Below are 16,640 nucleotides of genomic sequence, written 5' to 3' on the forward strand. Positions count from 1 at the left end.
AAGTTGCGACACAGGTTAGCAAGGCCATAAAAAAAGCAAACCAAGCATTGGGTTTATTTCTAGAGGCATAGAATTGGAAAGTAGGGAAGTTCTGCTAAACCTGTATCGAACCTTGGTTAGACCACACTTATAATTCTGGTCACCATATTATGAAAAGGATACAGAGGCACTGGAGAAGGTGCAGAGAGGTAAGGGGCAGGAGGTTTAGAGGGGATTTGAGGAAAAACTTTTTCACCCAGAGGGTGGTTGGAATCTGGAACTCACTGCCTGAAAGGGTGGTAGAGGCAGGAACCCTCACAACATTCAAGAAGCATTTAGATGAGCACTTGAAACGCCATAGTATACAAGGCTACGGACCAAGTGCTGGAAAATGGGATTAGAATAGACAGGGCTTGATGGCCGGCGTGGACACGATGGGCCGAAGGGCCTCTTTCTGTGCTGTATAACTCTCTGACTCTATGAGAAGATTTACAAGGATGATACCAGAAATGCGGGGGTTTACATATCAGGAAAGGATGAACAGGCTGGGTCTATTTTCTCTTGATAAAAAGAAGGCTAAGGGGTGACCTAATATATCTCTTTAAAATTATGAAACATTTTGATAGAGTGGATACAGAGAGAATGTTTCCACTTGTGGGGAAGAGCCTAACTAGAGGCCTCAATATAAGATAGTCACCGAGAAATCCAACAGGGAATTCAGAAAAACTTCTTTACCCAGAGAGTGGTGAGAATGTGGAACTCGCTACCACAGGGAGTGGTTGAGGCGAATAGTATCGATGCATTTAAGGGGAGGCTAGACAAGCATACGAGGGAGAAGGGAATCGAGGGTTATGCTGATAGATTTAGATGAGGAAAGACGAGAGGAGGCTCGAATGGAGCATAAACGCCGGCATGGACTGGCTGGGTCGAATGGCCTGTTTCTGTGCTGTATATCCTATGTAATGATTAGGGACAGCAAATGGTCATTTGTCCCAAATGAGCGTTTCTCTATTATAGAGGTGAACCCAACTAGCCCTCCTCTCAGTGTATCCAGAGAATCGCATTTACTTCTCTCCGTACTCCACTAACACTGCCCCTTTAGTGTCCTTCCCTGATAACTGTTCCCCGCTCTATTACCCTTTGGGTAAAAAAGCTACCTTGGGTTCCCTTCCTACTTCTGACATTCAATTTTCTCGGTTACTAATTAATTTGTAAATGTGAGCCTGTTTCCTGCACTAATGTCATGAATTCCATTAAAACGTTTCAACACAGAAGTCTCTTGCCCAAACAAAGCACAACTAACCCCCTCAATCTAAACTCCTAATACCTTGAATAATCTTTCTCATTCCCCTCTGTACCTTCAGAATGACAGTAACCTTCACCAGTGATCAGGTGACTAGAGGTGGAGTTAATACACCAGATAACCAGAGTCCTGAAGCAACAGCAAATGACCTCCTGTCCTTTCACAGTCTGTCTCTCACAGGGCCCAAAATACCACAGATAACATGTACGAGTCCTGATATAAGGACAGTGGATTTCTGTTAAGGATGGGAGAGGATTAAAGAGGGAATGCCAGAACTTAGGGCCGAGGAATCTGAAAAAAGGCTGGCAATGATGGAATGATGAAAATCTGGGACGCTGAAGGGGCCAAAATTGGAAGAGTGCAGAGATCTCGGGTTGTAGGGCTCGAGGAAGCTACAGGCATTGGGAGGGTGAGGTCATGGAGGGATCGGAATGCAAAAATGATTTTTTTAAACGAGGCATTGCCGGATGCAGGGCTGATGTAGGTCAGCGAGGAATGGGGTGAACGGGCCTTGGGGCAAGTTAGGTTCAGGGCAGCAGAGTTTTGAATGACCAAGTTTCCGGAGGGTGCAAGGTGGGAGGCTGACCAAGAGCAATTTGGAATAGAGAGGCTGAGCAGGAGAGGGTTGGAGTTGTTCACTCTGGAGGTAATGAAGACATTGGTGAGGGTTTCAGCAGCAGATGAGCTGAGGCAAGGGCGGAGACAGCCAATATTATGGAGGTGGAAGTAGGCGGTCTTGGTGATGGAGAGGATATGAGGTTGGAATCTCAGTTAAGGATCAAATAGTCCACCGATTGGAACTTACTTCCCTTCCCAGTCTGTCCATCACCCAATGTACACAATATCATCGAGAACGTGCCCACGGTCTGTTAAATAATAGTGGGCTTCTGACCATTCACAGCCTGTCCATCACCCAAGGTACACAATATCACAGATAACGTGCCCAAGGTCTGATAAAATAATAGTGGGCTTCTGACCATTCACAGTCTGTCCATCACCCAATGTACACAATATCACAGATAACGTGCCCACGGTCTGTTAAATAATAGTGGGCTTCTGACCATTCACAGCCTGTCCATCACCCAATGTACACAATATCATCGATAACGTGCCCAAGGTCTGATAAAATAATGGTGGGCTTCTGACCATTCACAGTCTGTCCATCACCCAATGTACACAATATCATCGATAATGTGCCCACGGTCTGATAAAATAATAGTGGGCTTCTGACCATTCACAGTCTGTCCATCACCCAATGTATACAATATCATAGATAACGTGCCCACGGTCTGATAAAATAATAGTGGGCTTCTGACCATTCACAGCCTGTCCATCACCCAATGTACACAATATCATCGATAACGTGCCCAAGGTCTGATAAAATAATGGTGGGCTTCTGACCATTCACAGTCTGTCCATCACCCAATGTACACAATATCATCGATAATGTGCCCACGGTCTGATAAAATAATGGTGGGCTTCTGACCATTCACAGTCTGTCCATCACCCAATGTACACAATATCATAGATAACGTGCCCACGGTCTGATAAAATAATAGTGGGCTTCTGACCATTCACAGTCTGTCCATCACCCAATGTACACAATATCACAGATAACGTGCCCACGGTCTGATAAAATAATAGTGGGCTTCTGACCATTCACAGTCTGTCCATCACCCAATGTACACAATATCACAGATAACGTGCCCACGGTCTGATAAAATAATAGTGGGCTTCTGACCATTCACAGTCTGTCCATCACCCAATGCACACAATATCATAGATAACGTGCCCACGGTCTGATAAAATAATAGTGGGCTTCTGACCATTCACAGTCTGTCCATCACCCAATGTACACAATATCATAGATAACGTGCCCAAGGTCTGATAAAATAATAGTGGGCTTCTGACCATTCACAATCTGTCCATCACCCAATGTACACAATATCACAGATAACGTGCCCACGGTCTGATAAAATAATAATGGGCTTCTGACCATTCCCAGTCTGTCCATCACCCAATGTACACAATATCACAGATAACGTGCCCAAGGTCTGATAAAATAATAGTGGGCTTCTGACCATTCCCAGTCTGTCCATCACCCAATGTACACAATATCACAGATAACGTGCCCACGGTCTGATAAAATAATAGTGGGCTTCTGACCATTCCCTGTCTCTCCATCACCCAATGCACACAATATCACAGATAACGTGCCCAAGGTCTGATAATTTAATAGTGGGCTTCTGACCATTCCCAGTCTGTCCATCACCCAATGTACACAATATCATAGATAACGTGCCCAAGGTCTGATAAAATAATAGTGGGCTTCTGACCATTCACAGTCTGTCCATCACCCAATGTACACAATATCATAGATAACGTGCCCAAGGTCTGATAAAATAATAGTGGGCTTCTGACCATTCACAGTCTGTCCATCACCCAATGTACACAATATCATAGATAACGTGCCCACAGTCTGATAAAATAATAGTGGGCTTCTGACCATTCCCAGTCTCTCCATTACCCAATGTACACAATATCATAGATAACGTGCCCACGGTCTGATAAAATAATAGTGGGCTTCTGACCATTCACAGTCTGTCCATCACCCAATGTACACAGTATCATAGATAACGTGCCCAAGGTCTGATAAAATAATAGTGGGCTTCTGACCATTCACAGTCTGTCCATCACCCAATGTACACAATATCATAGATAACGTGCCCACGGTCTGATAAAATAATAGTGGGCTTCTGACCATTCACAGTCTGTCCATCACCCAATGTACACAATATCATAGATAACGTGCCCAAGGTCTGATAAAATAATAGTGGGCTTCTGACCATTCACAGTCTGTCCAGCACCCAATGTACACAATATCATAGATAACGTGCCCACGGTCTGATAAAATAATAGTGGGCTTCTGCACAGTCTGTCCATCGCCCAATGTACACAATATCATAGATAACGTGCCCAAGGTCTGATAAAATAATAGTGGGCTTCTGACCATTCACAGTCTGTCCATCACCCAATGTACACAATATCACAGATAACGTGCCCACGGTCTGATAAAATAATAGTGGGCTTCTGACCATTCACAGTCTGTCCATCACCCAATGTACACAATATCATAGATAACGTGCCCACGGTCTGATAAAATAATAGTGGGCTTCTGACCATTCACAGTCTGTCCATCACCCAATGTACACAATATCATAGATAACGTGCCCACGGTCTGATAAAATAATAGTGGGCTTCTGACCATTCCCAGTCTGTCCATCACCCAATGTACACAATATCATAGATAACGTGCCCACGGTCTGATAAAATAATAGTGGGCTTCTGACCATTCCCAGTCTGTCCATCACCCAATGTGCACAATATCATAGATAACGTGCCCACGGTCTGATAAAATAATAGTGGGCTTCTGACCATTCCCAGTCTGTCCATCAGCCAATGTACACAATATCATAGATAACGTGCCCAAGGTCTGATAAAATAATAGTGGGCTTCTGACCATTCACAGTCTGTCCATCACCCAATGTACGCAATATCACAGATAACGTGCCCACGGTCTGATAAAATAATAGTGGGCTTCTGACCATTCACAGTCTGTCCACCACCCAATGTACACAATATCATAGATAACGTGCCACGGTCTGATAAAATAATAGTGGGCTTTTGACCATTCACAGTCTGTCCATCACCCAATGTACACAATATCAGAGATAACGTGCCCACGGTCTGATTAAGTAATAGTGGGCTTCTGACCAATCACAGTCTGTCCATCACCCAATGTACACAATATCATAGATAACGTGCCCACCGTCTGATAAAATAATAGTGGGCTTCTGCACAGTCCATCGCCCAATGTACACAATATCATAGATAACGTGCCCATGGTCTGATAAAATAATAGTGGGCTTCTGACCATTCACAGTCTGTCCATCACCCAATGTACACAATATCACAGATAACGTGCCCACGGTCTGATAAAATAATAGTGGGCTTCTGACCATTCACAGTCTGTCCATCACCCCATGAACACAATATCATAGATAACGTGCCCGCGGTCTGATAAAATAATAGTGGGCTTCTGACCATTCACAGTCTGTCCATCGCCCAATGTACACAATATCATAGATAACGTGCCCACGGTCTGATAAAATAATAGTGGGCTTCTGACCATTCCCAGTCTGTCCATCACCCAATGTACACAATATCATAGTTAACGTGCCCAAGGTCTGATAAAATAATAGTGGGCTTCTGACCATTCACAGTCTGTCCATCACCCAATGTACACAATATCATAGATAACGTGCCCAAGGTCTGATAAAATAATAGTGGGCTTCTGGCCATTCACAGTCTGTCCATCACCCAATGTACACAATATCATAGATAACGTGCCCATGGTCTGATAAAATAATAGTGGGCTTCTGACCAATCCCAGTCTGTCCATCACCCAATGTACACAATATCATAGATAACGTGCCCAAGGTCTGATAAAACAATAGTGGGCTTCTGACCATTCACAGTCTGTCCATCACCCAATGTACACAATATCATAGATAACGTGCCCAAGGTCTGATAAAATAATAGTGGGCTTCTGACCATTCACAGTCTGTCCATCACCCAATGTACACAATATTGCAGATAACGTGCCCACGGTCTGATTAAGTAATCGTGGGCTTCTGACCATTCACAGTCTGTCCAGCACCCAATGTACACAATATCATAGATAACGTGCCCACGGTCTGATAAAATAATAGTGGGCTTCTGACCATTCACAGTCTGTCCATCACCCCATGTACACAATATCATAGATAACGTGCCCACGGTCTGATTAAGTAATTGTGGGCTTCTGACCATTCACAGTCTGTCCATCACCCAATGTACACAATATCATAGATAACGTGCCCACGGTCTGATCAAATAATAGTGGGCTTCTGACCATTCACAGTCTGTCCATCGCCCAATGTACACAATATCATAGATAACGTGCCCAAGGTCTGATAAAATAATAGTGGGCTTCTGACCATTCACAGTCTGTCCATCACCCAATGTACACAATATCATAGATAACATGCCCACGGTCTGATAAAATAATAGTGGGCTTCTGACCATTCACAGTCTGTCCATCACCCAATGTACACAATCTCATAGATAACGTGCCCACGGTCTGATAAAATAATAGTGGGCTTCTGACCATTCACAGTCTGTCCATCACCCAATGTACACAATATCATAGATAACGTGCCCACAGTCTGATAAAATAATAGTGGGCTTCTGACCATTCACAGTCTGTCCATCACCCAATGTACACAATATTATAGATAACGTGCCCACGGCCTGATAAAATAATAGTGGGCTTCTGACCATTCACAGTCTGTCCATCACCCAATGTACACAATATCACAGATAACGTGCCCACAGTCTGATAAAATAATAGTGGGCTTCTGACCATTCACAGTCTGTCCATCACCCAATGTACACAATATCATAGATAACGTGCCCACGGTCTGATAAAATAATTGTGGGCTTCTGACCATTCACAGTCTGTCCATCACCCCATGTACACAATATCATAGATAACGTGCCCACGGTCTGATAAAATAATAGTAGGCTTCTCACCTTTCACAGTCTGTCCATCACCCAATGTACACAATATCACAGATAACGTGCCCAAGGTCTGATAATTTAATAGTGGGCTTCTGACCATTCACAGTCTGTCCATCACCCAATGTACACAATATCATAGATAACGTGCCCAAGGTCTGATAAAATAATAGTGGGCTTCTGACCATTCACAGTCTGTCCATCACCCAATGTACACAATATCATAGATAACGTGCCCACGGTCTGATAAAATAATTGTGGGCTTCTGACCATTCACAGTCTGTCCATCACCCCATGTACACAATATCATAGATAACGTGCCCACGGTCTGATAAAATAATAGTAGGCTTCTCACCTTTCACAGTCTGTCCATCACCCAATGTACACAATATCACAGATAACGTGCCCAAGGTCTGATAATTTAATACTGGGCTTCTGACCATTCACAGTCTGTCCATCACCCAATGTACACAATATCATAGATAACGTGCCCAAGGTCTGATAAAATAATAGTGGGCTTCTGACCATTCACAGTCTGTCCATCACCCAATGTACACAATATCATAGATAACGTGCCCACGGTCTGATAAAATAATAGTGGGCTTCTGACCATTCACAGTCTGTCCATCACCCAATGTACACAATATCATCGATAACGTGCCCACGGTCTGATAAAATAATAGTGGGCTTCTGACCATTCACAGTCTGTCCATCGCCCAATGTACACAATATCATAGATAACGTGCCCACGGTCTGATAAAATAATAGTGGGCTTCTGACCATTCACAGTCTGTCCATCACCCAATGTACACAATATCATAGATAACGTGCCCGCGGTCTGATAAAATAATAGTGGGCTTCTGACCATTCACAGTCTGTCCATCACCCAATGTACACAATATCATAGATAACGTGCCCACGGTCTGATAAAATAATAGTGGGCTTCTGACCATTCACAGTCTGTCCATCACCCAATGCACACAATATCATAGATAACGTGCCGAAGGTCTGATAAAATAATAGTGGGCTTCTGACCATTCACAGTCTGTCCATCACCCAATGCACACAATATCATAGATAACGTGCCCACGGTCTGATAAAATAATAGTGGGCTTCTGACCATTCACAGTCTGTCCATCACCCAATGTACACAATATCATAGATAACGTGCCCACGGTCTGATAAAATAATAGTGGGCTTCTGACCATTCACAGTCTGTCCATCACCCAATGTACACAATATCACAGATAACGTGCCCACGGTCTGATTAAGTAATAGTGGGCTTCTGACCATTCACAGTCTGTCCATCACCAAATGTACACAATATCATAGATAACGTGCCCACGGTCTGATAAAATAATAGTGGGCTTCTGACCATTCACAGTCTGTCCATCACCCAATGTACACAATATCATAGATAACGTGCCCAAGGTCTGATAAAATAATAGTGGGCTTCTGACCATTCACAGTCTGTCCATTACCCAATGTACACAATATCATAGATAACGTGCCCATGGTCTGATAAAATAATTGTGGGCTTCTGACCATTCACAGTCTGTCCATCACCCAATGTACACAATATCATAGATAACGTGCCCACGGTCTGATAAAATAATAGTGGGCTTCTGACCATTCACAGTCTGTCCATCACCCAATGTACACAATATCATAGATAACGTGCCCACGGTCTGGTAAAATAATAGGAGGCTTCTCACCTTTCACAGTCTGTCCATCACCCAATGCACACAATATCACAGATAACGTGCCCAAGGTCTGATAAAATAATAGTGGGCTTCTGACCATTCACAGTCTGTCCATCACCCAATGTACACAATATCATAGATAACGTGCCCACGTTCTGATAAAATAATAGTGGGCTTCTGACCATTCACAGTCTGTCCATCACCCAATGAACACAATATCATAGATAACGTGCCCACGGTCTGATAAAATAATAGTGGGCTTCTGACCATTCACAGTCTGTCCATCGCCCAATGCACACAATATCATAGATAACGTGCCCCCGGTCTGATAAAATAATAGTGGGCTTCTGACCATTCACAGTCTGTCCATCACCCAATGTACACAATATCACAGATAACGTGCCCACGGTCTGATAAAATAATAGTGGGCTTCTGACCATTCACAGTCTGTCCATCACCCAATGTACACAATATCATAGATAACGTGCCCACGGTCTGATAAAATAATAGTGGGCTTCTGACCATTCACAGTCTGTCCATCGCCCAATGTACACAATATCATAGATAACGTGCCCACGGTCTGATAAAATAATTGTGGGCTTCTGACCATTCACAGTCTGCCGATCACCCCATGTACACAATATCATAGATAACGTGCCCACGGTCTGATAAAATAATAGTAGGCTTCTCACCTTTCACAGTCTGTCCATCACCCAATGTACACAATATCACAGATCACGTGCCCAAGGTCTGATAATTTAATAGTGGGCTTCTGACCATTCACAGTCTGTCCATCACCCAATGTACACAATATCATAGATAATGTGCCCAAGGTCTGATAAAATAATAGTGGGCTTCTGACCATTCACAGTCTGTCCATCACCCAATGTACACAATATCATAGATAACGTGCCCACGGTCTGATAAAATAATAGTGGGCTTCTGACCATTCACAGTCTGTCCATCACCCAATGTACACAATATCATAGATAACGTGCCCACGGTCTGATAAAATAATAGTGGGCTTCTGACCATTCACAGTCTGTCCATCGCCCAATGAACACAATATCACAGATAACGTGCCCACGGTCTGATTAAGTAATAGTGGGCTTCTGACCATTCACAGTCTGTCCATCGCCCAATGTACACAATATCATAGATAACGTGCCCAAGCTCTGATAAAATAATAGTGGGCTTCTGACCATTCACAGTCTGTCCATCACCCAATGTTCACAATATCATAGATAACGTACCCACGGTCTGATAAAATAATAGTGGGCTTCTGACCATTCACAGTCTGTCCATCACCCAATGTACACAATATCATAGATAACGTGCCCACGGTCTGATAAAATAATAGTGGGCTTCTGACCATTCCCAGTCTGTCCATCACCCAATGTACACAATATCATAGATAACGTGCCCACGGTCTGATAAAATAATAGTGGGCTTCTTACCATTCCCAGTCTGTCCATCACCCAATGTACACAATATCATAGATAACGTGCCCACGGTCTGATAAAATAATAGTGGGCTTCTGACCATTCACAGTCTGTCCATCACCCAATGTACACAATATCATAGATAACGTGCCCAAGGTCTGATAAAATAATAGTGGGCTTCTGACCATTCACAGTCTGTCCATCACCCAATGTACACAATATCATAGATAACGTGCCCAAGGTCTGATAAAATAATAGTGGACTTCTGACCATTCCCAGTCTGTCCATCACCCAATGTACACAATATCATAGATAACGTGCCCACGGTCTGATAAAATAATAGTGGGCTTCTTACCATTCCCAGTCTGTCCATCACCCAATGTACACAATATCATAGATAACGTGCCCACGGTCTGATAAAATAATAGTGGGCTTCTGACCATTCACAGTCTGTCCATCACCCAATGTACACAATATCATAGATAACGTGCCCAAGGTCTGATAAAATAATAGTGGGCTTCTGACCATTCACAGTCTGTCCAGCACCCAATGTACACAATATCATAGATAACGTGCCCACGGTCTGATAAAATAATAGTGGGCTTCTGACCATTCACAGTCTGTCCATCACCCAATGTACACAATATCATAGATAACGTGCCCACGGTCTGATAAAATAACAGTGGGCTTCTGACCATTCACAGTCTGTCCATCACCCAATGTACACAATATCATAGATAACGTGCCCACGGTCTGATAAAATAACAGTGGGCTTCTGACCATTCACAGTCTGTCCCTCTTCCACAGATATCCAATGTCCTATTTCCCATTTCTGAAGATTGTAAGCACCACTGACTGTGAATGATTGATCCACTAGAAGTCTACTGTCTTAAAACCAGGATCATGTGTGGATTTGTAATGAACATTAAAGCATAAGAAGTAAGAGCTGGAGGAGGCCATTTGGCCCTTCGAGCCAGCTCCGCCATTCAGTGAGATCATGGTTGTTCTTCTATCTCATCTCCAGTTTCCTGCATTATCCCCATATTCCTTGATTCCCTTAATATTCAAAAATCTATCGATCTCTGTCTTAAAAATACTCAACGACTGAGCCTCCACAGCCCTCTGGGGTAGATAATTCCAAAGATTTACCACCCTCTGAGTGAACAAATGTCTCCTCATCTCAGTCCTGAATGGCCGACCTCTTATTCTGAGACTGTGACCCCTGGTTCTAGACTCCCCAGCCAGGGGAAACATCCTCCCTGCATCTACCCTGTCAAGCCCTGTAAGAATTGTGTATGTTTCAATGAGATCACCTCTCACTCTTCTGAACTCTAGAGAATATAGGCCTCGTCTACTCAATCTCTCCTCATAGAACAGTCCCCCCATCCCAGGAACCAGTCTGGTGAACCTTTGTTGCATTCTCTCTATGGCAAGTATATCTTTCCTTTGGTAAGGAGACCAAAACTGTACACAATGCTCCAGGTGTGGTCTCACCAGGGCCCTATATAATTGCAGTAAGATGTCTTTACTCTTATACTCAAATCCTCTTGTAATAGAGGCCAACATACCATTTGCTTTCTTAATTGCTTGCTGCACGTGCATGTTAACTTTCAGTGATTTGTGTACAAGGACACCCAGGTCCCTCTGAACACCAACATTTCCCAATCTCTCACCATTTTAAAAAAAATTCTGTTTTCTATTTTTCCTACCAAAGTGGACAAATTCACATTTCTCCACGTAATATTCCATGTGCCATGTTCTTGCCCACGCACTTAGCCTGTCGACATCCCCTTGAAGCCTTCTTGCAACCTCCTCACAACTTATATTCCCACCCAGAATTGAATCATCAGCAAACTTCGATATATTACATTTGGTTCCCTCATCCAAATCATTGGATTAGATTGTGAATAGCTGAGGCCCGAGCACTGATCTGTGCGACCCCACTAGTTACAGCCTGCCAACCCGAAAGTGACCCGTTTATTCCTACTCTCTTCTGTCCATTAACCAATCCTCAATCCATGCTAGTATATTACCCCCCAATCCCATGAGTCCAAATTTTGTTCAATAACCTCTTGTGTGGCACCTTATCGAATGCATTCTGAAAATCCAAATACACCACATCTACTGGTTCCCCCTTATCTATTCTGCTAGTTACAACCTCAAAAATCTCTAACAGATTCGTCAAACACGATTTCCCTTTCATAAATCCAAGTTGAATCTGCCCAATCCTATTATTATTTTCTAAGTGCCCTGTTTTCACTTCCTTAATAATAGATTCTATCATCTTCCCTACGACTGATGTCAGGCTAACTGGTCTGAAGTTCCCCATTTTCTCTCTCCCTCCTTTCTTAAATAATGCGATTACATTTGCTACCTTCCAATCCGCGGGGACCGTTCTGGATTCAAGGGAATTTTGGAAAATGGCATCCACTATCTCTATAGCCAACTCTTTCAAAACCCTATGATGTAGGCCATCAGGTCCAAGGGATTTGTCGGCTTTCAGTCCCATTAATTTCTCCAGTACTTTTTACTAACACTAATTTCTTTCAGTTCCTCATTCTCGCTGGACCCTTGGTTCTGCACTATTTCCGGGAATTTTTTTGCATTGTTCTTCCGTGAAGACAGACACAAAGTATTTGTTTAATTTCTCTGCCATTTCCTTATTCCCCGTTATAATTTCTCTTGTCTCAGCCTGTAAGGGACCCACATTTACTTTCACAAATCTTTTCCTTTTTACATAACTATAACAGATTTTGCAGTCTGTTTTTATGTCTCTCGCTAGTTTACTCTCATTCTATTTTCCCTTTCATTATCAGTTTCTGGTCCTCTTTTGCTGAATTCTAAAATACTCACAAACCTCAGGCCTACTCTTTTTGGCAACAATATAAGCATCTTCCTTTGATCTAATACTATCTTTAACGTCTCTTGTTAGCCACGGTTGGAACACTTTTCCTGTGGGGCTTTTGTGCCTTAAAAGAATGTAGATTTGTTGTAAATTATGTATTAATTCTTTAAATGCTTGCCATTGCTTGTCTACCATCATCGGTTTTAATGTAGTTTCCCAATCTATCTTAGCCAACTCGGCCCTCATAACTACGTAGTTTGCTTTGTTTAGATTTAAGACCCTAGTTTCCGATTTAACTAAATCACTTTTAAACTCAACATAAAATTCTATCATATTATGGTCACTCTTCCCTAAAGGCCCCTTTACTACAAGGTTATTAATTAACCCTTCCTCATTGCACAATACTAGATCTAAACTAACCTGTTCCCTAGTTGGTTCATCAACATACTGATCTACAAACCTAACTTGCATATATTCCGTGAATTTGTCCTCCACACTATTACTGCAAATTTGGATTGCTCAGTCTATATGTAGATTAAAGTCCCCCATGATTATTGTATTATCCATGTTACATTCGCCACTAATTTCCTGATTTGTACTCTGCCCTACGTTACAACTACTGTTTAGGGGCCTATACACAACTCCCACCAATGTTTTCAGCCCCTTGCTGTTTCTTAGCTCCACCCAAACTGGCTCTACGTCTTGATTTTCAGAGGTAAGATCCTTTGTCTCTACTGTCTTTATCCCATCTTTTATTATCAGGGCTACCCCTCCTCCTTTTCCATTTTGCTTAACTAAGTATCCTGAAATATTTAGTTCCCAACCTTGGCCACTTTGCAACCAGGTCTCCGTTACCGCTATTCGATCAAACCTGTTAATTTCTGTCTGCGGTATTCATCTATTTTGTTGCGAATGCTTTCGCGCATTGAGATATAGTGCCTTTAGCTTTGACTTATTTCTATTTTCCCTGATGTCACCTCAGTCACTGATGCCTTATTACCTTTGTTAGTCTCTCTCTCCCATCCTGACCCACTCTGCTTATTTTTACCCAAAACTCTGCTCTCGAGCCTTGACATTTCTCTCACTGCTTTTAAATTTACTCTTTCCTGAATCCTCCCACCCCCCACCCCTTCATTTAGTTTAATGCCCTGTTTACTGCCCCAGTTATTCGGTTCGCCAGGGCACTGGTCCCAGCCCCGTGGAGCCCGTCCCAAAGGAACAGCTCCCTCTTTCCCCAGTACTGGTGCCAGTGCCCCATAAATTGAAAGCCCTTCCTCCCACACCACTCGTTGAGCCACACAGTTAAACCTCTATTCTGTTTGGCCCTATGTCAATTTGTGCGGGGCTCAGGTACCAATCCAGAGATCATTACCTTTTGAGGTTCTGTTTTTTAATTTGGATCATAACTCCTCAAACACCCTCAGCAGAACCTCTTTCCTAGTTATACCTCTGTCTTTGGGTCCTACGTGGACCACGACAACTGGATCCTCCCCCTCCCACTCCAAGTTCTTCTCCAGCCGCGAGGTGATGTCAATAGTAAAGGGCAGGCCGGAAAGTATTAACCATCAGAGGGAAAAGTCATATCATTGAAACCTGCATGTTCAGTGAATATTAGAATCAAGTGAGGATTTGAAACTTTCAAACGAGGTTTCCATTAACTGAGTTTTAACTTTAACACCCACCTCTATTGCAGCTGTGAATTAAACCGTGCAACATTTTACTGAATAATAAAATGTTATTGAGAAGTTGTCTTTATGTCAATACAACTAACATTGAGACCACTTTGTCTGTTCTAATTGAAGATCTTCAACAGAAACACAAGGAAACACTCCGGGTACAAACTGAAACACTGAGAGTGAACACGATCCTAATCAAGGAGAAGGTTAAGATTTTCCAGCTGGTTGATCGATACGCTGAGCTAACGGTCATTTCTACTGTTCGAGATCGGACACTTGTAGAACATGAACTGCTGGCAAGAGGCCGAGACCATGAAGAGTGGAGAGAGGAACACCTCCGGGGAGTGCTGGAAAAAATCCGAACTGATCAATTGTTCCACAGCAGTTTTTCACGGAGAAAATCCAAATCTGGGCGTTCAGGAGCAGTGAGCGGAGTCCCTGGGATTGGAAAAACAACAATGGTACAAAAGATTGTTCATGACTGGGCCACTGGGAAAATATACCCACACTTTCAATTTGTTTTCAGTTTTAAATTCCGGGATTTGAACGCTATTAACTGTAGAATAAACCTGAGGAATCTGATACTGGATCAGTATCCTTACTTTGGGAATATTCTTCGGGAGCTCTGGAAGAACCCAGAGGGATTGCTGTTTATATTCGATGGTTTGGATGAATTCCAGGACAGGATCGATTTTGCTGACAATCGGAGAAATACTGAACCTCAGCACATGTGCACAGATCCTGAAGACTGGTGTGAAGTGTCTGACATTGTGTACAGTTTAATACAGCACAAGCTGCTCCCAGGATGTTCAGTGCTAGTGACCAGCCGCCCCACTGCATTACATTTATTGGAAAAGGCTGAGATCAGTATCTGGGCTGAAATCCTGGGATTTGTTGGTGAAGAACGGAAGGAATATTTCAACAAGTTTTTTGAAGATCAGACGGTGGCAGCAGCTGTTTTCAAACACGTGGAGGAGAACGAGATCCTGTACACAATGTGCTACAACCCTTCCTACTGCTTGATCCTCGGTCTGTCACTGGGCCCCTTCTTTACACAAAGAGACAGGAATCGGCAGCAAGTTCCCAAGACCATCACCCAACTATATTCCTACTATATTTACAACATTCTGAAAAACCATGGCCGAGAGATTGAAAGCCCCCGTGATGTGTTACTGAAGCTTGGTGCGATGGCCTTCACAGGAGTCTCCGAGAAGAAGATTGTGTTTAGAAATGGAGATTTGATCAAGTACAATCTACAACCTTCCCAGTTCCTGTCTGGGTTCATGATGGAACTTTTGGAGAGAGATGAATCTGCCCAGAGCGTGGTGTACACATTCCCGCACCTCACCATCCAAGAGTTTGTAGCCGCACTCGCACAATTCCTGACTCCAAATCCCGGGGACATCCTGAAACTCCTCCGAGAAGCCCACAGCAAGAAAGATGGGCGATTTGAGATATTTCTCCGTTTTGTTGCTGGTCTCTCCTCCCCACAGGCAGCTCGGACCCTGGAGGAGTTTCTGGGCCGATTTCTTCATCAAACCACCTGCCGAGTGATTGACTGGGTGAAGGAGAAGATTGAAGGACAGATTGGAGACACAGTGTATGAAACTGGTAACTGGGACCTCCTGAATATATTCCACTACCTGTTTGAGTCTCAGAATAAAGTACTGGCTCAGGCCACAGTGGGATCTGTGGAAACACTTACATTTAGTAGATTGACATTGACCCCGATTGACTGTGCGGTCCTGTCTCACGTCATTGGACTCTGTGATTCAATAAAAGCCCTCAATCTAGAAGGCTGCTCCATTCAGTGTGAAGGATTCCAGCGGCTGGGACCCGTACTGCACAAATGCCGGGTGTTGAGGTAACTGTTTATTTGTCTCTAACTGTTGGGTGAATTGTAGAACAGTCACGGATTGTGTTGTTGCTCCGTAATGTAGGGAAACAAACAGTTCCGTTAAACCAGGGAGAAGCGGATTCAACACAAATATGACCAATAATAAGAGGATCGGTCAGTAATTCCCTAAGGACTGGAGAATCTAAAATGGATCCTTGTGAACGAGTAGAGATTTT

At 43.2% G+C, this 16,640-nt stretch overlaps 1 protein-coding gene across 1 annotated transcript in view; it reads left to right on the forward strand.

Moving 5' to 3' along the window:
* The window catches only part of LOC147096555 (NACHT, LRR and PYD domains-containing protein 3-like), a 98,116-nt gene that overhangs the window by 69,523 nt on the left and 11,953 nt on the right, over nucleotides 1-16,640 (forward strand). Inside the window, exon 5 of the mRNA XM_085975360.1 lies at nucleotides 14,694-16,431. Coding sequence (XP_085831486.1) covers nucleotides 14,694-16,431 — 1,738 coding nt within the window. The remainder of the gene's footprint in view (nucleotides 1-14,693; nucleotides 16,432-16,640) is intronic.

Source organism: Somniosus microcephalus, unplaced genomic scaffold (assembly GCF_052327205.1).
Source record: "Somniosus microcephalus isolate GS21.2 unplaced genomic scaffold, FLI_Smic_1.0 unresolved_chr1, whole genome shotgun sequence".
NCBI classification, from domain to species: domain Eukaryota; kingdom Metazoa; phylum Chordata; class Chondrichthyes; order Squaliformes; family Somniosidae; genus Somniosus; species Somniosus microcephalus.